General features: G+C 43.7%; 1 protein-coding gene across 7 annotated transcripts in view; it reads right to left on the bottom strand.

Moving 5' to 3' along the window:
* The window catches only part of LOC146050389 (uncharacterized), a 100,608-nt gene that overhangs the window by 3,352 nt on the left and 73,103 nt on the right, over nucleotides 1-24,153 (bottom strand). For 6 of the 7 annotated variants that reach the window (XM_083167375.1, XM_083167369.1, XM_083167372.1 and 3 more), the window contains one exon: nucleotides 19,380-19,493. The exons of the other annotated variant lie outside the window; for it this stretch is intronic. In XM_083167375.1, the coding sequence (XP_083023501.1) occupies nucleotides 19,380-19,493 (114 nt within the window). The remainder of the gene's footprint in view (nucleotides 1-19,379; nucleotides 19,494-24,153) is intronic. 7 annotated transcript variants of the gene reach the window in all.

The raw sequence follows: 24,153 nt of genomic DNA, 5'->3' as shown, positions 1-24,153 counted from the left end.
CCGTGTTTTTTTTGGAATAATTCAAATCCCCCCCCCCCCTAACCCTCTTTTAATACTTACCAAGTCCTCCGGCGTCCATAGCAGGCCTTCAGCATCCTCTCCGGTGTCTCCAGCGGTCCCAGAAGTGCTTTGCGCGAGTGCGCACGCGCGCCGGTGGCGTCACCGGCGCGCCTGGGAACTTGCGCAAAGCACTCCTGGGACCGCTGGAGACGACGGAGACGGTGCTGGTGGCCTGCCGTGGACGCCGGAGGACTCCATGGACGCCGAGGGACCATCGGGGACCCACCAGGGGCAGGTAAGTATGGCTAAAAAAAAAATATTCCAAAAACCGGAATATTCCCTTATCCGGAATGCTTGTGGTCCCGAGCATTTCGGATAAGGGATACTCAACCTGTATGTATTGCTCGCTTTTTATTTAATTGAAATATATGCCACCATTATATGTGTTTTACTGTTTTTTAATTACTTTTATGAATTAAATTTAAAAAAAATTAATCCATCATGTCTCAAATCTATTTGACTACATTTTTCTTGTTTTTTTACATTTGTTTTCCCTTTTTTCTATACACATTGGCCCTTATTCAGATCTGATCCCAGTACAAATTTGTTCTCAAAATGGGCAAAACCGTGTGCACTGCAGGTGGGGCAGATGTAACATGTGCAGAGAGAGTTACATTTGGGTAGGGTGTGTTGAAACTGAAATCTAAATTGCAGTGTAAAAATAACGCAGCCAGTATTTATCCTGCACAGAAACAAATTAACTCACACAAATCTAACTCTATCTGGACATGTTACATCTGCCCCAACTGCAGTGCACACGGTTTTGCCCATTTTGAGAACAAATTTGTACTGAGCTCAGATCTGAATAAGGGCCATTGTTTCTGCTATTTCAGCATAGGACAGATATCTGGGTATTACTGCACTCTGGGATCTTTGCATTATTCCTAGCAGCTCCAATAAGGGAGATGTCTCTAATCTCCAAAAACAATAGAACAGTGGTTCCCAACCTGGGGGTACACTGCAGGCCAGTTGGGGGTACTTATTGGTAAAAGGTGGAGCAAGAAGAAATCTGATGGTGGAAGAAGTCTCCCATTGCCATGGAGACAAACCAAGTACCATCACGTCCGGTTCTATCTGCAGCGTCATCATAGTCTCTTTGTGCTTTTGCCCAACCAGAAATCCACTGGGAGCTCTCAGACATCAGTGACCATCTGCCCCATGCTAACACAGGTGGAGGAATTAGCAGAATTAATCCTTCAGGCAGTGGTGTAACTTCATCAAAGTTGCCCGGAGACAAAATATATGTTGGAGCACAAACACAATATGGAATGAGAACTCCAGGGGCTGACCATATAGAAAATTATACATATACACACACTGCAATCAGTCTTACTTTTTCTCTTGTGAAGTCAAGAGGGATCTGCACTGTGCGCTGCATTAGCTGAACAGCAAAGAACATTCCTCGCTTCCCACTTAACCTCCATGTGCAGCTGCCGGCGCCAGCATTTCCTCACCACCCACTCCTTCCCTTCAACCAGCATGCCATCCTTTCATTGAGCGGCAGGCTGTGGCTTCATATTCCATTTGACAACCGCTCTGCATCCCCGACAGCTGTTTATCACTGCCTGTGCTGCAATCCGCGGTGGGTGATGGGGTCTCAGTGATACTTGCCCCCTGAGCCAGCCAGAATTGTGAAGGAGCAGAAGTACCCCTTCAGATATTAGCAGGAACTCCGGAGACAATACACAGTCAGTGGCCAGACACAGAAGGACCCAATTTCTGACTACACACTACTCATCCGCAACTCCTTAATAAAGACACACACAATGATGCACATATCGCTCACTTCCACTCCACTTATAAGTACTGTGGATATTTTAAATTAGAAGGAGGGGGTACTCATAAATGAAAAGCCTAATCAAGGTGTTTGGGAGAGAAAAAAGGTTGGGAACTGCTGCAACAGAAGGTATATAGATATTAGTGTTAATATTTAGCATAATGTATAGTGTATAGTATTTCTTTGTACGGAATAGTCCCAGAAATAAATTAGTCAATGAAATGAATAAGGAATGTTTTGTAGGAAGGGTGTTCTTAGTCCACAAGTACAGTTTATTTTACACAAAATGTCATAAGCTCTAATCGGTCACAGGGTACTGTGATGAATTGAGCCCATACACTGGATCAGATAAAGTCTTGGGGTGGGATGTATTAATATACATCGGCCCCCCTCGCTGCCCGGCCTCCGCGATGCCAGCGCATATGTACTGTACTAACATATGCGGCTGGCATCGTGGTGCGGTGACGGAGGCCTCTCACGATACCTGTATTGTGGTCTGCGGGGGGTCTCTGTCAACTCCTGGGCTCTGCGGTGTCCCCAGCATCTCCTCTCCCCCCCTGTAGCCGGAAGGACATCCCCGGCTTTGACATGCTGCTGGGGGAGGAGGAGTAGCATGGAGGATGGGGAGGGGGGCACGGGCAGCAGGCGGCGATAGAAGCGCATAGGCTTCTATAGGGTATCACCAGCCCAAGGGTGGCGATACCCTGCCTGCCGAAGACGGTACGGATGGGTATTGGTAAATTTAAAAATGCGGTAAAACAGGGGTGTTGCTGCATTTTCGGCTTAGTACATCCCGCTGTTGGTCTTTTTGTGTCATAGCAGGTAATCAGCACAGTCATGATGGTTACAGCGTTTGCAGCATACAGGTCACAGCATAATACAAGCACTTCAGGAAGCTCCAGTGGTCCCTACTGTAGCCAACACCCTGGCCTATTACTTGGGCAGCTAATCCACCTTCAAGAGCAATGTTCTTCTGCCCTGGAAACACTTAAATCAAGAGAGAACCGGTGCTGCTGATTACACCAGCTTGTTGCTGCTATTGCTCCAAAACTTGGTCTGGATCCTCCACATTACTCTCTCATGTGGAGAGAAGCTGTCTCTGCCACAGTAAGTAATACATTCAGGTGTGGGGATGGATTCGGTATGAAATCCCGACAGTTAAAATCCCGACAGAGTCAAAATCCCGAATGGGTCATAATACCGACAAGGACAAAATCCCGACATTTAAAATCCCGACAAGGACAAAATCCCGACATTTAAAATCCCGGCAGGGTCAAAATACCGACATATAGAATGTACAGGGGAAACAGTCAACATGACTTTCCGTCGACAGGTCGCGAGGTCGACATGGGTTTTTTGACCCCCAAAAAATTCTCCCACCACGCCCTAGTGGATGGTAGGGCATGAAATACCGCCTGTCGGCACATGTCGGGTCAAAGAACAGTGAAAAAAACCCATGCCGACCTTGCGACCTGTCGACGGAAAGTCATGTTGACTGTTTCACCTGTACATTCTATATGTCGGTATTTTGACCCTGTCGGGATTTTAACCCCTTCCCGACATTTGACGTACATTTACGTCATGGTCGGGAAGGACTTCCCGACACATGGCGTAAATGTACGTCATGAGTTCTAACTGTCACCGCGTCTATAGACGCGGTGACAGTTTGGAGATGTCTGCTGTCCCTGACAGCAGACATCCCCCCTCGCCGCCCAGGGGGGGCAGGGGTGCCCCCCCCGGTCGGCGATCGCTGCGATTGGCTGTTCAAAAGTGACCAGCCAATTGCAGCGTTTTCTGTGTTACCGGCGGCTAAGCCGCTCGGTAACACAGAGATCGGTGGTGATCGGTGCTGTTAAGTACAGCACCGATCACCACCGAACGGCAGCCCGCCCTCCCTCCCACCCGGCAGCCTCCCTCCCACCCAGCCAGCAGCCGCAGCGCCAGCCCCCCTCCCACCCCCCCGCCAGCCGCAGCACAGCAGGAGGAAGAATAAGATTTTTATGTGAATGGGATTAAATGAACTATATATATATATATATATATATATATATATATATATATATATATATATATATGTGTATATATGTATATATGTGTATATATGTACACATATATATATATATATATATATATATATATGTGTGTGTATATATATATATATACACATATATATATATATATATATATATATACACACACACACATATATATATATATATATATATATACAGTGATCGGTGCTGTTAAGTACAGCACCGATCACCACCGATCGCCAGCCGCCCCCCCCCTCCCACCCCCCCCCCTCCCACCCCCCCCCCCCCTCCCACCCCCCCCCCTCCCACCCGGCAGCCCCCCCTCCCACCCACCCGGCTGCCGCAGCGCCAGCACCCCTCCCACCCCCCCACCAGCCGCAGCGCCAGCCCCCCTCCCAAAGCTGGTGAGCAAAATGGGGTCACATGTGGGGGGGTTCCACTGTATTGGTGCTTCGGGGGTCTTGCTAATGCGACATAGCACCCACCATTCATTCCACCACCAAATATCACTCCTTCCCTTCTGAGTCCTGCCATGCACCCAAATGGTATTTTTTGGTCACATATGAGGCATTGCCGTACTCGGGAGAAATTGGGGCACAGATTTTGGGGTGCTTTGTCTCCTTCATTCCTTGCGAAAATGAAAAATTTTGAGCCAGAACTGCATTTTTGTGTAAAAAATTACATTTTTTTACACAAAAATGCAGATCTGGCTCAAAATGTTTCATTTTCGCAAGGAATGAAGGAGACAAAGCACCCCAAAATCTGTGCCCCAATTTCTCCCGAGTATGGCAATGCCTCACATGTGACCAAAAAATACCAGTTGGGTGCATGGCAGGACTCAGAAGGGAAGGAGTGATATTTGGATTTTGCAGCACAGATTCTGGTTGAATGACCCCTGAAGCACCCATACAGTGGAACCCCCCCACAAGTGACCCCATTTTGCAAACTACACCCTTCAGGGAATTCATCAGGGGGTATAGTGTACATTTCAAACCCCCAGGGGTTTCACCAATTTTGATACAACTGAGCTGTGAAAATGAAAAATTAAATTTTTTCATTTTCACAGCCCAGTTGTATCAAAATTGGTGAAACCCCTGGGGGTTTGAAATGTACACTATACCCCTAAATGAATTCCCTGAAGGGTGTAGTTTGCAAAATGGGGTCACTTGTGGGGGGGTTCCTAAATTTTAGCATCTTATGGTGCCTAGAAACCTACATGGTGCCTAAAAAATAATCTCATAAAAAGGAGGCTCCAAAATCAAGTAGGTGCTCCTTCTATTATGAAGCCTGTGGTTTGGTCAACGTGCACACTAGGGCCACATATAGGATATTTTTGAAAACAAAAGAATTGGGGGAATCAATTTTTAGTCACATTTCTCTAGTAAAATCTACTGTGTTCCTTAGAAAAATGTATTAAAATTGCAAATCTGCAAAAAAAATGAAATTTTGAAATTTCACCTACACTTTGTTTTAATTCCTGTGAAACACCTAAAGGGTTAACAAACTTCCAAAATGCTGTTTTGAATACTGTGAGGGGTGCAGTTTTTGAAATGGCATCATTTATGGGGGTGTCTCACATACAAGTCCCTCAAAGTCACATCAGAACTGAACTGGTCCCTAAAAAAATCAGTGTTTGAAATTTTCTTGAAAATTTGAAAATTTGCTATTCATATTGTAAGCCTCCTAGTGTCCAAAAAAATTAAAAGGAAGTTGAAATAATGATGGAAACATAAAGTAGACATATGGTCTATGTTAGTTATTAACTATTTTGAGTGGTATGATTATTTGTCTCACAAGCAGAAAATTTTACATTTTGCAAATTGCTAAATTTTCCATTTTTTTACGACATTTTGGTATTTTTCACAAAAAAACACAGACTGTATCGACCCAAATTTACCACTAACTTGAAGTACAATGTGTCACGAGAAAACAATCTCAAAATCACTGGGATAAGTAAAAGCAAAAAAAAGTTATCCCCACTTAAGTGATACATGTCCGATTTGAAAAAAATGGCTCTGTCAGGAACGCAAAAACTGGCTGTGTCAGGAAGGGGTTAAATGTCGGGATTTTGTCCTTGTCGGGATTTTAAATGTCGGGATTTTGTCCTTGTCCGGATTTTGTCCTTGTCGGTATTATGACCCATTCGGGATTTTGACCCTGTCGGGATTTTGACTGCATCCCATGGGGATAGTGTAAACCTATATATAGAGATGTGGAATCCATGTCCAATATTGTCCCAGTGTTGGATAGTCTTGCATCTGAATATATCCTCTTCACCTCGAACCGTCACCTCAAATGTAGAAAAGGGTGCCATGTCAGCGTAGAGAAGAAACAGTAGGGTATAAATTGTAGTAACTCACCCAGATATAAATAGAAAATGTGACTATAGTTCTATTGTTAATAAATACTTTTACTAGTACTCAGTTAATCCTGTCTTGCAGGCAGTGGAACAATAATCGTTGGAGGTGAACCAAACGCATCAAATCCTGGCATGGGACAAACATGTTTTTTTTTTTAACCAATATCATTTTCTATTTAGACCCTGCTCACCAGCACACACCTCTAGGAAGCCCGATCGTACCAGGCACCAGTACACACCTCTGGAAAGCCAGATCGCATCAGGTCAGTGCCAGATTAAGCCTTCGGGGGTCCCGGTGCACTTTATACAGGGGGGCCCCCTTGCACTTGTCATTACTGGCCGCAAAATGCATGGGAGAATATTACACTATCAAAACACAGAGTAAAGGCAGTATAATCTTGGTCAATGGGTAACTGCTTACTCTGTAAGACTGTTGGAGACCTCACAGTCCCAGTGCTGCCTCTGATTAAAAACCTTCCCATGACTTGGCTGCTGCTGTCCTTCATGGGCCTGAGAAGCATGTAATAAGCTCCACCAATCAGAGCTCAGCATAAACATCTCAGCCTCTGCCCTCTTGTGCAACTCCCAGTAATGTCATTGTGCCTCGGCACCCCATGCTCAGCACCATTAATCATTGTCACATTGGCAGATAGGTGCAGCTGCAGCACTACCCATGCACAAAACCTTTAGCTAAAAAAAAAGAAAATACTTTTTGGAAAATACATGCCAACCGCTGGGGGTCCCTAGCTATAGGGGAGCTTAATGGTACTGACACCCTTTGCCCCTGCTTTAATCCGGCCCTGCATCAGGTACATCAGGTAGGTTAAAAAAGTGTCAATCATTTACACTAAAAAAACTGGTTGATTTTGCCATGTACTAATTGATTCTGCTTTAAAAAAAAATTGGAAAACTCTCTCTCTCATGAATTCGAAATGAAAAGCCAGTCCAGGCTGACCTTTCATTATGAACAGCAATACAATTATTTGATGGTGAGGAAACATCAAATGATTTTACAGCTGTGTGGCCCGCATGCGAGGGGATGTGTTAGCATGCTAGCAAGGAGATTTGCGCAATGGGGGGGGGGGGGGAATTCGGCCGGGGGGTGCATTTACCTGTTTACATGCAGCCTAGCGAACAGGTCTGTATCAGGCCCAAACAGGGCCGGCGCCACCACTAGGCAGCTCTAGGCATTTGCCTAGGGCGCCGGCACCTGGAGGGCGGCAGTTCGCCCCTCACCCCCCAGCGAACTGTGTAAAAAAATTGCTGCCCCGGCATCCCTGCAGTGCTGGGGCGGTCAGGGGTTTCCGTGCCGTAGGGGTACCTGCGGCGCCGTCATGTGTATAAAGTTTGGCTGCGGCCGGCGGGGTCCCTGTAGTGAATAGCAAATAACTAGCGGTATGCGAGCGGCGGTGTGGGAAGCGCTAGTTATTTGCTATTCACTACAGGGACCCCGCCGGCCGCAGCCAGCTTTATACACATGATGGCGCCGCAGGTACCCCTACGGCACGGACACCCCTGACCGCCCCAGCACTGCAGGGACGCCGGGGCAGCAATTTTTTTACACAGGTACCACCCCCCCTCCCTCCCCCCGGCACCGGGGCGCCCCCACCCCGACTCGCCTGGGGCGCTCCGGTGCCTTGCACCGGCCCTGGGCCCAAAGCACGTAAAATGCGCTGTGAACAAATATGGTAGCTACTAACAAACAAGTAATGGGTATCCTGAGTACTGGTAACATAGAATCAAATAACGTTATCAAATAATACTTTATGTCTTATTCACTAGGTCCATGCTTTTCCTTGTACCCCATTACTAGGAGATGTAGGGTCCTCTGTGCTTTTTTCAACTTTTCGTACACTACACGTGTGGCCCTTTACTTTGAAGAATTGACATTATTGTTGTAGATATGTTTTATATTTTATGTATATAGAATAATTATTTACATAAAAAGCATGTCTAATGATACTAAACCGCACTTTATAAATAGACTTGTGTACTGCAGCCATAAATGTTACTATTTTCTTGCTTAATCATGAGGCTTTACAAAAATACACTGTTGACATACTGTTAAATACTTCTATATTTAACTCATATTTAAATCATTGAGAAACTGTGAAAAAATATGTCCTGCGGCACTATCGTTATAAATTTATGATTTCTGACTAAGAGACATTTTAAATCTATAATAACTGATTGAGGGTTAACTCGCCAACCAAATTATGGCGAGGACATCTACATATTTATCCCACTTACGTTTAGTATAAAATATACAGCAGTGGAGTCATTTGCCAATCACAAGATAGCGGGCGCCACTTTAACCCAAACCCGCTATCCAGACAGAAAATAATGGATACATCCGCCAATCACAAGATGGCGGGTGCTATTCCAACACATGCCCGCCAGCAAACTAGAACACAGATGACGCACTTCCGGCTACCAGTGCAGTGGTGCTCCATGTGTTTAATAACGGACACGGAGACAATCAATTATATCTGGAAGCCAGACTCTCTCTGCGTGATTGATGCCAGCCTTCCCATCAAAATAAGTAGGTTTATTAATTAACTTTGAGTGCATAAACGGTTAATCAATGCTCTCTATATAATGATCTTCCGGATCACATGACCATAGCAAAGTCACACGACCCGCAGTTCCTGATGTTTTACTGTGTGGTTATCTTTATATTGTTTAAATTGAGCAATTAATAAATGGGATTGCCTTCTATGTGTTTTTTTTAATCAATATATTTTATTCAAATGATCTTTTGATTTACAATTTACAATATACAAGAAATTCAAGAAATACATACATTAAAAATGGACAATGTCCATGAAAATTTTACATAGTACACTGTGACTGTTCAAAATATAGAAAGTACTTTGCGCCATAAAAATTTTAAATCAATCTTATTTTTTAAACAAAAAATAATGAAATGACACAAGTGTTGCTATAAACTATGTTTTAAAGACATGTTCTTTAAATTGTAAACTGCATTACATATATATATATTAATTCTTACTTAACAGTTTAAATGATAAAGGTGAATATTATAGAAGGTAAAAGAAAAATATAAGTTTAATGAACTTAATAATTTAATGGGTTTGCCCGGGAGTTTTTGAAAGGAAAAAAGAAGTTTTGAAAGGAATGTTAAAGAATTACCATTGAAGAGGTCTCAATTTAGAATTAGATTACATAACTTTCAAGATGGTCAGTGGTTTTTCTGCCACAAAGAGATTGAGTAAAAACAAACCAAGGATTCCGTATTTGAATACATTTTATGGATTTGTTCTGTAGAAAAGCTGTTATCTTCTCCGCTGAAGCTACAAACCATATTTTATTTGTCAATGTTTGAGGGGAAGGGGGTCCAGGTTTTTCCAGTGTGAGGCAACTAGACACCTTGCAGCGCTAAGTATCTGGGATGCTAGTTTTTCTAAAGGAGGGTCTAGAAAAGCTATGGGATGTCCCAAAGAAAGGACCATGGTTCCCTAACAATTTAAGTAAGTAACACTTTGCCCAACAAATTTGCCACTTCTTCCCAATAATCTACAATTTTAGGGCATGTCCACCATATGTGTAAAAAGGTGCCGGACTCTCCACAACCTCTCCAGCATAGGGGCGAAGCAGAACTATATATTCTATTTAGTCTAACAGGTGCCAAGTACCAGCGATAATAAATGTTATAGGCATTTTCTTTAACCAGAGTAGAAATTTAATTTTTAGATAATCTCTCTCGTATAAGGGACCATGAATCTATCTTCCATTATATAAAGAAGAGATCATTCCCTTCATGATGGGTTCATCCAAACAGAGACGCTCCAATGGAGATTTTAAGTGAGATTGGGTGGGGAAGTGTAGGGAATCTACAAAGTGTTTAATTTGAAGGTATGTGAAAGCATTAAATTCCGGAAATTCTATGGGTGACATTTAATGGAATGAGAGTTTTTCTCACTTTTTAAAATTGCACCAAATCGCACTTTTTTTCCCCGCATTTTTCATGTGTAAATCGCATATTAAATGGGATGCGAATAAGCGGCTAAAAAGTGTGATATGCTGCGATTTGTGGCAATTTTAAGTCATGGAAATGTGCGCATTTTCAGTCATGAAAATGTGCACATTTCAAAACATGCGATTCCGGTTTTAAAAAAAAACGTTAAAAAAACAGCGTGGGGTCCCCCCTCCTGAGCATAACCAGCCTCAGGCTCAAAGAGCCGGTCCTGGTTTCATAAAATCACAGGGCAAAACAAATAGGGTTCCCCTGGATTTTATAAAACCAGCACCAGGCTCAAGGGCCGGTCCTGGTTCCCAAAATACGGGGGACAAAATGAGTAGTGGTCCCCCGTATTTCAAGAACCAGCACCGGACCCAACCAGCCAGCAGGGTAATGCTACAGCTGGGGGGAGACTTTTTATACAAGTCCCCCCGGTCAAAGCATTCATCCCCCTGACCGGTCAGCATGGGCAGGGGTCTTGGGGGAGTGGAGACCCCCCAAAGAAGGGGTCCCTTCCTCCAGAACTTACCTGCCCATGCTGAATCGGCTCCTGATTGGCCGCTAGGCGGCCAATAGAATCATTCGGATGAGAGGCGCGGAAGATGAAACATCTCTGCGCCTCTCAAAGTCCGATGGGTACCGGCTGCTGACTACGGCAGAGACGGAGAAGACGGAGAAGAAGAGGGGATCTTCGCCAGAGGACCTGGGTGAATAGGATTTCCTTCCACAGGTCCACCATGGATTTCTACGGACCCTATTTGTTTCTTCAACCTATATTCCAAGTTGGGTATTATTCCAGAACTATATCTACTTCTAAACCAATTCTCAAGATGACCCAATTACACCAATAGAGATTGGAGATCTCAAAGGCCTCATTAGAGACCAGATCTAGAGTGAAGCATTTCTCCCTTTCCTCACAAAAGCATGCAGGATTGATTTGTTGCAACACTGATCAGTTTTTTAAACCCATCTTATCATTCATGCTTGTTTTATTTTTATTTTGTTTTTTTATCTTGTTTTTATGTTTTTTGTGTGTACAATAAATTGATAAACCCAATTTGATAATTGTGGTTCTCTCAGTGAAGCCCAGTGCTGCTCAACCCTCCTTGTTTTTTTACCATGAAATAGTAACCCCTAGATCCCTCTCTTCCTCAGTAGTTTCCATTACAGTGCCATTTATACTATATTTAGCCTTTGGATTCTTGAAAGTGCATGATTTTGCATTTTTTTGGCATTAAACTGTAGTTGCCATGCTCTTGACCATTCCTCTACTCTACCTAGATCATCAATTATTAGTTTTACCCCTCCTGGTGTGTCTACCCTGTTGCATACCTTTTTGTTATCTTCAAAAAAAGGCACATTTTATCCTCCATTTGCAATATCACCAATAAAGATATTAAAAAGCACTGGTCCAAGTACAAATCCCTGGGGTACTCCACTTGTAACCTTTCCCTCCTTTGACTGTACAACTCTTTTTCTGTCCTGCTAACAAGATCGTATCTATTCAACCATCTTAGACTCCATTCCCAAGTTTTCAAGTTTATTTAACAGTCTGCAATGTGGGACAGTGTCAAAACCCTTACAAAATATTAAATAAGATACATCTACAACCCCACCTTGATCTATTACTTTAGTCACCCAGTCAAAAAAGTCAATAAGACTTGTTTTACATGATCTTCCACCAGTAAACCCATGCTGTTTTGGATCCTGTAAGTTGCTGCTTTTGAGATACTCCTCAACTCTTTGTTTTAAGAGTGTTTGCATGAATTTCCCTACTACTCTTCCTTGCTTCCACTTTTGTGCAGTGGTACTACATTTGCTGTTTTTTTTCAGTCCTCTGGGATTACTCCAGTAGCTAGTGAATGGTTGAATAATTCTGTTAATGGTTTTACAAGCTCCACTTTAAGCTCTTTTCGTATCTTTGGGTGTATCCCATCTGGTCCCATTGATTTATCCACTTTTAATTTCGAGAGTTCTGTTAGGACTTTCTCCTCTGTAAATGTACTTGTTTCTCCCTCATTTTTCTGACTACACTTGCAACTTAACTGTTGCCCCTTCCCCTCTCTTTCAGTAGTGAATACTGAGCAGAAACAATTATCTGTCTTACCCCATTTTTTGTTTTTCTCCTTTTAATTATACACCTAAAAAAAGTTTTCCCCTTTACCCACTGACTGGGCCATTTTGTACATCTTACAAAAACACAAAAGATGGAACTTTTAAACAGTGAGGCGCAGGGTATACTCAAAGACTATTTGGGGTCTTCTTCCTTGATATAATTTCTCTGATGGTGTCGAGATCCGATCTCAATGTCCGTTTTCCAGTCAAGTTAAGTGTCCGTGAGCAATGAAAATAAAATAAATAAAAATTGATTTTAGCGTGTGTGTAATTATTTGGCTTGAATCCATACAGTGAAACTCTATAAGTACTCTTTGGTAAAGTGAAAGTGGTTATGCGAAACAAACTCACGTTTAGATAAGTTGGTGCGAAGCTTATAAAGGAATCTTTCACGTGGTGGTGATTCTGTTATATTTCTCTCTTTAATGTGAAAAATAGTTTCTCCAATGTGCTCAAAGAAAGAAAAAAATACAAAACATGTGTAGAATTGTAGTGCACAAGATATAGTTTGATTTGTGAGGGGCCAAAAATCCTCACTCACCAAAAGTGTACATATCATAAATATATCAAGGTATCTTTGGTATGTGGGCGTACCCCTACTCACAATGATTTTTGTGGTATTCAAACTCAAAAAGGTTTCTTTTAATTGTCACCAGTTTTCATATGCCTCATTCTGATTCACTTTTTCAGATGTTCTTGGAAAAAAGATCAATACGCCATATGTCAGAAAGTGACAGTTATTCAGTATAGGGGGTAGAGGTTTTATTGCACAGAATTGCAGTATACCTCACCCCTCAATAATAGTAATCCTGTGGTAAATAATCTTAAATTGATGGGCGTACCCCAACTCACAATTGTGTGTTCAGTGGTCCACTCATCAAGTTTCTTTATTGGGATTAGGGTCCTAGGATCCTCTCAAATGGGTTCCCCACATCCAATTTACATTCAAAGAAAAGATATGCCAAATGTGTAGATAATCTTTTGGGCACCAATCTTAATATTGGGTAGACCAGAGGTTTAGATAGCGCACCTTACTCACCGCTTAGCACAGCGGCATAAAGTATATAGCGGTTTCTTTACCAGGAATCTCATGTAGGAGAACTTATAACCCAGTCTGTATTTTTTAGAAAGGTATCAAAATACAGTTTTTAATCCAGACAGTCCACAAGATAAAAATATCCCATACAGGGTATCAACAAAATACAGCAAATTCCATATAAAAACAATCTGATAAAAAAGCCAAAAAAATATGTTTGAAAAAAATCCAATACATACATCCGAGGGTTTATGGTTGTTCACTCCTCTCCAGTGGCATCAACGTGTTTCAGTCAGTGGGCCTTTCTCAAGATGTATGGGAGCTGAGTCGACAGGAAATGAGGTATTATATTGTATATAATAGTATTGTATTTTCTAAAAACCACATATGCCTGAAGTCATAGGCATATATTCAATGCCGTGGGCGAGCGGTGACTGCGAGCAGGACTTTTTGCTTGCAGTCACCGCTCACCCTGTCAGTATTCAACTGACCCCCCTCATACGCAAATTCCCCCTCGCTCCGTTTTTTGAGCGAGGGGGAATTTGCAAATGTGCCTCCAAAAACTGTGAGAATCGAGGCTAATTACAGCGAGTTTGCTGCACTAGCCTCGGCTCTCGCAGTTTAGGGGAATCTTCGCTGTTCTGTGACGGCGAGGATTCCCCCGGAATGTTGCATAGTGCGAGCGGCCGGCGCGGGGGTTAAACTGCGAGGATCACTGGTTTTCTGTGATCCTCGCAGTTTAACCCCCTCGCCGGCTGCTCGCACCGGCATTGAATACCTGCCATAGAGTTAGAACATGTATATAAACCCCAACATGTAGTGGAGTTAATGAAATTACAATAGATGCAAAAGATAGAACAAAGTTTAAAATCCGTTGTCATGGAAATGTTCATCACTTCCGTTTTTTGTTTATAATGTAAGTCCCAAATGAGCGGCCCAGGGTCAATTCAAAAGGAACATATAATGGCGCCAAATGTGCGCTGCTGTGTGGAGGTGGCGTGATGTACTAAAAGCATAGATGCATCTTGTGGGAGGTATACACCCGGAGGTGCGCAATCCGGCTGTGGAACGAACGCCGCCGGTAGCGTTCTCTGATAGGCTGAGCGTGGAATGCATGATGTAGTTCCGCTTCCGCCTCCTGCAGTATTGTGTGGGTCGCACTCTAAATCCTCTATGCTGAACTTGTTTAGATGCCCGCATAACGCATAACCAATTTCACTTTCAAGCCAAATAATTACACACACGCTAAAATCAATTTTTATTTATTTTATTTTCATTGCTCACAGACACTTACCTTGACTGGAAAACGGACATTGAGATCGGATCTCGACGCCATCAGAGAAATTACATCAAGGAAGAAGACCCCAAATAGTTTTTGAGTATACCCTGCGCCTCACTGTTTAAAAGTTCCATCTTTTGTGTTTTTGTAAGGTTATAAGGTGTTGGTGACACTTTGGGAACTGTGACATCAGGGCTGCATTGCGCCATATACGATCCTGTTATTTCTATTCCATTTTGCACATCTGATTACCTTCTTAGCCACCTTCTGTCTAACAAGATACGCCTCTTGTGTTTTTCCTAACTCTTTTGACACAAAGTTCTGTTGCTTTTAGTATTGCACTTTTTAATTTTTCCCACTTCTCCTGCACTCCTTCCAAGTTCCTCCACTCTGCCAAAGAATCCTTTACAGAGTTTCCCATCTCTACAAAATCAGCCTTCCTAAAATGTAAAACCTTTGTTTTTGTGTGCGATGAGTCGGTCTCTGTCTTTTTTCTGAACTATACTGCTTGATGGTCACTGGTTTTCACCCACATTTACATCAGATATTCTGTCACCATTTGTAAGTATTAAGTCTAATATTGCATCCTTGTGAGTGGGCTTCCTCATCAATTGCTGGAGGGATGCTCCTTGCAAGGAATTCAGAATGTCCCTACTTCTAGTGGAACTTGCAACAGACACCTCCCAGTTTACATCAGGTAGATTAAAGTCTCTCATGATTATGAACTCTCATTTTAGTGCCATTTATTGATGTCCTGCAAAATGTTCTTGTCTTCCTGACCTGGTGGTCTATAGATCACCCCTATATGAAGAATCACCTTCTCCCCTGTTTCTATGGTCACCCAAAGGACATCAGTTTTTTCTTCAATACTTTGTATTAAGGTAGTCTTTATGCTTTTTTCACATACATTGCTACCTCTCCTCCGATTCTTTCCATTCTGTCCTTCCCAAATAAAGTATATCCTGGTATAGCTATGTCCCAGTCATGATATTCATTGCACCATGACTACAGTATGTAATAGGCACAATATCCAGTTCATTCCTTGTCATTATTGCAATTAGTTCTGGGATTTTATTTCCTAAGCTCCTAGAATTTGCACACATAGCTCTTAAAGTTTTGTTTGTGCTTCTCCTGGTGATAGCCATGTTTATCTTTCTGCCTATATCTATTCGGTTTTGATCAGCATTATCTTCTGTTGCTGTGAATATGCTTCCTGTTTCATTTGTCTGCAGAGACAAATGAATGCCTTTAGGTTGGGGGAGCAGATTTCTTCATTTTTATTTGGTTCACTGCCTCCTAATCTCTCTTAACACCTACTGTAGATTCAGCCCCTCCTCCTAGTTTCTGTTCACACCTAGTAACAATACACTTTACAGATACAGACACAACCAAAATCACACTCCGATTTCTCCCTCAAAATTAAAGTCACTATATAGGTAGACAGATATAGAATACAAGACAGACAGAATGCATGAGATACTCACCTGCTTCTGTTTCAAACTCACAAGTCACTTAAGTATTCAAGCTTCACTTTAGTCTGCTAGCTTCTTTCTCAATGACACATTTGTTGGTAAGCTGCTCAATCAGAGGTGTGCCAAAAGGGAGGGGTAATTCTGGCTAGGAAAAAAAAATTGTATCCCAATTGCACACTGAGTGAGAAATATCTACATAATAATCTGATAATACAGAGATCTTGGTTGCATATATCTGCAGATATAGGGCTAAGCGCACAGGCCGTACATCAAGGCATCTCTGTGTCACTGGGGGTCCCTAATACTGGGTATGAGTCTGGGGTGTGGGCCCCCAACATGCCGGCACAGGCTGAGTACTCCAGGGCAGCACACAAATGAAAATAAGTAGGGGTTAATAAGAAGGGGGTTAATAAGAAGCACATAAGTGCTATGTAATAATCTGATAATACAGAGATTTTGGTTGCATATATCTGCAGATATATGCAACCAAGATCTCTGTATTATCAGATTATTATGTAGATATTTCTCACACAGTGTGCAATTGGGATACAAAATGTTTTCTTCCTAGCCAGAATTACCCCTCCCTTTTGGAACCTGAGTGACACACCTCTGATTGAACAGCTTATTAACAAATGTGTTGTGTAGTTGAGAGAGGCATAGATGGGTCACTATTAGGAGGGATTGCTGACACCTGAGTGCCATTGGAGAAGCCAGGGGTATCTCCAGGTAAGCCGGCTCTCAGATGTTATATGCCATTATCATGTGGCCTTACTCTGGGCTATTAAGCCCAGACATATATGTTACTGCTTATGGGATGGGTTTGGGAGTGTGGTCCCCCCTGTGTTGGTATGGCTGGTGTGCTCCAGGTTAGCACACCCTAAAACTTTATTAACACTTATGTTTTCCCTATCACATTGTATTTATTTTAATCACACCTTCACTTCCTTACATAGCACTTATGTGCTTCTTATTAACCCCTACTAATTTTCATTTGTGTGCTGCCCTGGAGAACTCAGCCTGTGCCGGCATGTTGGGGGCCCACACCCCAGACTCATATGCAGTATTAGTGACCCCCAGTGACACCGAGATGCCTTGATGTACGGCCTGGGGGCTTAGCCCTATATCTGCAGATATATGCAACCAAGGGCGTAACTACCATGGGTGCAAGGGGTGCAGCTGCTATGGGGCCCAGAGCTTTGGGGGGGGGGGGCATCTTCCTTCTGTAAGTTAGATGTGCTATATGAATTTATCAGTATTGGCTGGTAAATAGGGGCCCTTACAAACTTTTGCTATGGGCCTACAGACAACTAGTTACACCCCTGTATGCAACCAAGATCTCTGTATTATCAGATTATTATGTAGATATTTCTCACTCATACTACTTTCAGACCGCAAATGCCGTATCGCACACGGGATTAGGACACGGGTCCCATCCCCAGAGCAACACGGCAATGCGGTCTGAAAATTCCGACACGACACTGCATATTGCCGAGTCGGGGACGTCACATGGGCCGGAGCTGGGCGGCGGCGTGCCATCCGGGGCTTGGGAGGAGGCAGTACTTGGAGCTGACAGTGCTGCCTCCTCCATACTGTGAACGGGACATGGGTCGCTCGACCCAGGTACCCGTTCACACTGCACTTGACACGGGTCATAGCCGTGTTCAACCCTGGTCATTACCAGGGTTGAACACCCATGTTGCTCGATCCGTGGTGGCCTTTTCAGACCGCACCTTGACCCGTGTTGGGGCCGCAAGAACACGGCAATAACCCGGGTCTAGAGTGCGGTCTGAAAGCGGTATTAGTGTGCAATTGGGATACAAAATGTTTTTTTCTTTCTCAATGAGCAAGCTCCAAATGAGTCTTCTCAGTCTACATATAGTATGTCAAGCAGCTGTTACACTCAGCCCCTCCTCCTAATCTTTCCTCACACCTAGATTCAGGTGTATAAAGAAAACAAATATCTGCAAGTAGATACCTGGAAACTAGATTTGCCTACGGAAAAATATGCTCATAAAAAATAGAAATACTAACCACACCAAAACCTGAACCAGGAGGAGAATTCGAAACCTTGGGGAGGCATAAGTAGTGTCTCTCGCTTTGGTATCAGCACAGGTCCCAAGAGATTACTGCCCAGTGTGCTGAAGGAGGAGTTAGGGACCCTTTGGAGGGCTGCCTAAAGAAGTGGGCATGCCAAAGGGTGGGTGCACAAAGAACCAATAGAAATCTGTACCACTGGCTAACCTGCAGGAACCTGTCACTGACCCCAGTGTTCCGTTTGTCCCTGGTGGTCTATTGCACAGGTTCTCAAACTCGGTCCTTAGGACCCCACACAGTGAAAGTTTTGCAGGTCTCCTCAAAGAGGGCTTTATTCTGGTTCACTCTTAGAGGCAAATTCCTTCTCAAATGGACAAAACCATGTGCACTGCAGGTGGGGCAGATATAATGTGTGCAGATAGAATTAGATTTGGGTGTTAATTTGTTTCTGTGCAGGGAAAATAGTGACTGCTTTATTTCTACACTGCAATATAGATTTCACTTTGAAGAAAAACCCCACCCAAATCTAACTCTGTATGCACAAGTAACATCTGCCCCACCTGCAGTGCACATGGTTTTGTACATTTGAGAAGGAATTTGCCTTTAAGAGTGAACCAGAACAAGGCCCTGAATCACAAGTGGATCTTTTAAAATGTGTCAATGAGTAATGAATGCACTTGTGCACCTGCCGGGTGACATGGAAAACGTGAACTGTGTTGGGTCCTGAGGACCAAGTTTGAGAAGACCAGACAGACCCTAAGCCAGCAGTCTTCACTGTAGACCAGTGGTTCCCAACCCCGGTCCTCAAGTACCCCAACAGTACACGTTTTCCAGGTCACCCGGCAGGTGCACTCATTATTCAGGCACATTTGAAAAGATCCACAGGGGAGCTAATTATAGCACTTGTGATTCTGTGTGGAGAACTGCAAAACATGCACTGTTGGGGGTACTTGAGGACCAGGGTTGGGAACCACTGCTGTAGACATATATGATCTCTGCTTCACACTTTGACCTTTGTAGTCTGCATTGATAAATGCATTAAAGGTTGACCCACTGTTTTTTTTCCCTGCAAACTAAAAAGACTGAAAGCTCCTCTTCTTTTTTTTTATGGGTACAAAACTGTATTAAGGTCTTGGAAATTTGGGTATTAACTTTCAATATATAAACTAACAGACCATATGTAACAGTTTGCAATAATGAAAGAATGCTAATGATAAAAGATGCACCTGTACCTAAAGATGAATGGAAGGGCCTTTTTCTCCTTTGTGTATACAAGTCACTGCGAACACACAGTTCTTCGCCTCGCTGAATCTTAGGGACAGAGTCTGGTTTCACATAGAGGTAACCTTTAGTATGAAAAAAAATAATTTTAACATTAGCAATTTTAAACATCTACGAGTAAGACTGAAACATCCTCTAATTTGTTTTACATCTTTACATTGCATTTGTTCTATTAAAAGACTGTGGATCAGTGGATTCCAAACTTTTTCAGTCCAAGCCACCCTTTGGGTCTCCATGACTTTTTCAAGGCACCCTCGTCACCTGAGATTCCGATTCAGACCTGCAGCAGGTAAAAGCTGCCCCGCTGAGCTCAATCCCCCAGACCCTGTGCATGGCCGTGTATCGTGTTTCCAGCCGTGCGCACTGGGGGATAATCACTCACCATCGAATGATTTTCCCCGTGCCTGCAAGCACTAAATAAGTCTAGACTTACTCAGCACTGTGTTCCGATTGTCGGAATTGGCAAAATTGTTCAAAATATCGTCTAATGTGTACCCAGCTTAAGAGGGCAGAAGTGGACAAATTGCCCATAGCAACAAATTAGCTTTAAGCTGGCATTTATCAAATAAATTATATAAAATAATAGGGTATAAGCTGATTTCATGTTAACGCCACCCTTTAACGTTTGGTACATCTCCTCTCTAAGTCATTGCAATGAACCTTTGCAATATTTTATACAAAATCACTTGCGTTTTCTGGCGATTTTCAGTTATGGGAATGTGCGATTATTATTTTTGGACATGCAATATTTAATGACAGAAATGTGAAGTTTTTGTGTAAAGCAGCCTTGGGCTCTTTTAGCCGAGATCCAATCAGGGCTGACCTGAGCCCTGATTGGTTGAAGGGAATCCCCCCAAGCATAACCAGTCTTTGTCACTTTGAGCCGAAATACAATCAGAGCTGACCTGAGCCCTGATTGGTTGAGAGGAGTCCCATTGACGGACGTCATTGGGATTCCCATAACCCACATCATTGGGATTCCCTTAGGGGTCGGGAGAGAAGCCAGTTATGAGTCTCCTCTAGTCCGAGGGGAACGGGCCTGCATATTTTTATTTTTGAACCCTGTGCCCTCTACTTGACAAGTGTACTGATCCAGCGAGGGAACCAGGCATATGTGATTGAATGTGTGCATGTTTGTGAATACGGTTGTACTATTTTTGGGGGGGTGGGTGCATTTACTTGTATATTGGAAATGCACTGGGACAAGTCCCAGTGGGCCCATTAATGGCCCTGAGGAAGCTAAAATCTGCGAAGCGCATGCCGGGTTCACGTTGATCGTGGGGTGGCGTTAACAATTGTGGGGGCCATTTCAGACTTCAGGGGGACTATTTGGGCTCTGTGGCCCATTTAACATTGTTTCCTATGGAAAAATCGCGGGCATTGAGGCATTGAACAGTAAAATCGCGTCCAATCACACTTTTAACATTGTTCCCTATGGGAAATCGCGGGCATCGCGGCCATCGCATCGCACCCGTTTTTTAGTGCATTTGATGGCCGCGATGCCCGCGATGGGCGCCGTGCTAGGTAAAGAGTACCAAAGATCCTAAATAATACTTCTTGCTAGACTGTCTTATACGGTGTTTGGTGGAATAATAATGTACAGTAATTGATTTGAGAGAGAAAATGTAAATGTGACGAAACGAGATGGACTGAGAACCTTTTATTATCTCATTTCTCACAGTGTAATGTAGTTTTTAATCATTAGTCCAGTCTAGGTTTATACACCAGAGCATCAGTATGTCTTGTGTATTGTTTTCTTTTGTTTGTTTTACCTTTATTAGGTGTTAATTGCCCTTTCTATTACCAGCGAAATTGTATGTATCGGAGATATACAGGCCATTGCCATACTGTGTGAGATTCTTCTGATGGCAAGAGACATATCTTAATCTTAATCCTTCTGGATCTCTCTGCAGCATTTGATACTGTGGACCATGGGATCCGATATGTAATGCCGGCGGTCGGAATCCCGGCGGTCGGAATGCCGACCGCCGAAATCCCGACATGGGGGGGGGACGTGGAGCGCCCCCCCTTGCGGGCTCGCTCTGCTCGGCACGCTATTTTATTCTCCCTCTATGGGTGTCGTGGACACCCACGGAGGGAGAAAGTTTCGGGATTTCGGCGGTCGGGATTCCAGTGTCTGGATTCCGACCGCCGGGATCCCGACCGCCGGCAAATTGACTGCATCCCGGACCATGGGCTTATGATTGAATGCCTAAAAAAATGATGTGGATTTAATGGCACAGTAAAAAGCTGTGAAGTAGTAGTAGCTCTACGCTCACCTTCTAAGATGTTGAGTGGTGGGTGTGGCTAACAGTTAACCAGTATGATGCGGAGAACGAGAGGATGTGTACAAATGAGTGTGCACAAAGAATTTATTGAAACCAGAGAAATATGTGTGGTTGACGTATACAAGTATAAAATAAAGTAAATGGTGGTGCGTGAAAGACCACAAAAAATGATCTGTAACAGTGAAACAACAATATACAGTAAAAAATGAACAAAGTGTTTGAAAAGTCCCAAGGCGCTATCAGTCCTTGCAGCCACAAACCCAAATGGAGGACCACTGGGTAAACCTCTCTACTTCGGAACAAGTGGCGCTTCGGTCTGATGGCGCTGAACTTGTGTGTCCACGGAATATGTTTCTCGTGATGTGAAGATATGAAAAATAATAATATTAAACAAAGTGTAACTTGGTATAGGGACAAGAGTGTTTTCTGGGAGAGAACACTCTGTGGGAAAACTCGTACCAAAACTCAGTAAATAGTGGTGTGTTATAGGTGTATAAAGGTATCTTTATGGGCCCACCCGTGCAAACAGCATAAGACACAATACCAATGATGAAGAACTATATCCGGAATGTGTACCGTACTCACTGTATTGACAGGAGCTTTAACGCATATAAAGGTATATTTGCCGACGCAAAAACTTATCCAGAAATAACAATATCCAATAGCCAAGGTGGGTGCCTACCGTACTCACTGAAGGTGTAGGTAGGATAATCACATAGCAGTTTCTTTAAAGGACAGGTCTCCCTTTCTCCAATGGAGCCCCGAACCTCATATAGGCCCTTATTCTGATCGGTGCGGCCGGATCCGAATATGCGGCCAGGACCGTGCGTGCGAAACCCCGCCTTCAATACGGATCGCCAACTCCGTCCGTACGCGGTAAGAAGCTGGCCGAACGGACCGCACGTGTATTTTTTATGGAATACGCCTCCTCCATCTCAGGGAACCTCCCCCATCATTCGATGGTCGCAGACCATCGAATGCAGGACCGAGTGGTCCACCAGCTCCCGCAACCTCAGACCACATGGACATTTTTCCGTGCAAAAGCAGGGATCTGGGCGGGCAGCTGACATCCGGCGATGTCATATGTCCGCCCCCTACACGTGCGTCACGACTGCATTACCATACGTACGCCCAGCGTTTGCATGGGAACGCCCATGAAACGCGGGGCGTATGCATATGGTAATGAGCCCAAATAGCCCTTCACACCCCTCTCCACCCCCTGTTCGGAGTGTTCACATTTCATGCGGGATTTGGCCGTACACCCCGCTCGCACGTGCGCAGACACAAAACATCGGCACGAACGCACGTGGATATTACCGCACCAACCAGAATAAGGGCCATAGAGAGGTATATATGCAAAAAGAGGAGGCGGACCGGTCTCAGTAAAAAAGGATTCAATTGGCCAAACAAGTCCTGCGCCATCAGACCTTCATTTGTTCCGAAACAATATATTGTAAAACCAGTACGTGCAGCTCTCACTACGCCTCAGCTGTGTCTGCTGGTGACTGGTGTATTGAGTCCCGATATGGGATATGAGGGAAGATGGCAGCCTGTGGTGTCATGGCATTATTATTATACAGAGGGAGCAGCCTGTGGTGTCATGGCATTATGCCATGACACCACAGGCTGCTTCCTCTGTATAATAATAATGCCATGACACCACAGGCTGCTCCCCCTGTATAATATAAAAGTAATGCCATGACACCACAGGCTGCTCCCTCTGTATAATAATGCAATGACGCCACAGGCTGCTCCCCCTGTATAATATAAAAGTAATGCCATGACACCACAGGCTGCTCCCCCTGTATAATAATTTTGTTTCATGGCATTACTATTATTATATTATACAGCGGGAGCAGCCTTTGGTGTCATTGCATTATTATTATACAGAAGGAGAGCCTGTGGTGTCATGGCATTACTTTTATATTATACAGGGGGAGCAGCCTGTGGTGTCATAATTATTATTGTACCGGGGAGCAGCCTGTGGTGTCATGGCATTATGCCATGACACCATAGGCTGCTCCCTCTGTATAATTAATAATGCCATGACACCACAGGCTGCTCCCCCTGTATAATATAAAAGTAATGCCATGACACCACAGGCTGCTCCCTCTGTATAATAATAATAATAATGCAATGACGCCACAGGCTGCTCCCCCTGTATAATATAATAATAGTAATGCCATGACACCACAGGCTGCTCCCTCTGTATAATAATAATGCGCTACTTATGGGCCAGTGCTCTGGACTTGCCCCCCAGGCTAAAATTTGCCAGCCAGCCCCTGGAAGCCTGTCATATGCCCCAAACCTTATTATACTTGCCTAAGCAACCACGTTTAGAATACATACATCGTTCATGGGACAAGGTAACATTAACGTTAAACAGTGCAACCAACATTGTAGCGGACGGAGGGTCTGGGCTCATCCAGGTTCTGGC

Source organism: Crinia signifera, chromosome 12, assembly GCF_055691185.1.
Source record: "Crinia signifera chromosome 12, ASM5569118v1, whole genome shotgun sequence".
Taxonomy (NCBI): Eukaryota; Metazoa; Chordata; class Amphibia; order Anura; family Myobatrachidae; genus Crinia; species Crinia signifera.
This window is presented reverse-complemented; position numbering and strand designations above follow the sequence as displayed.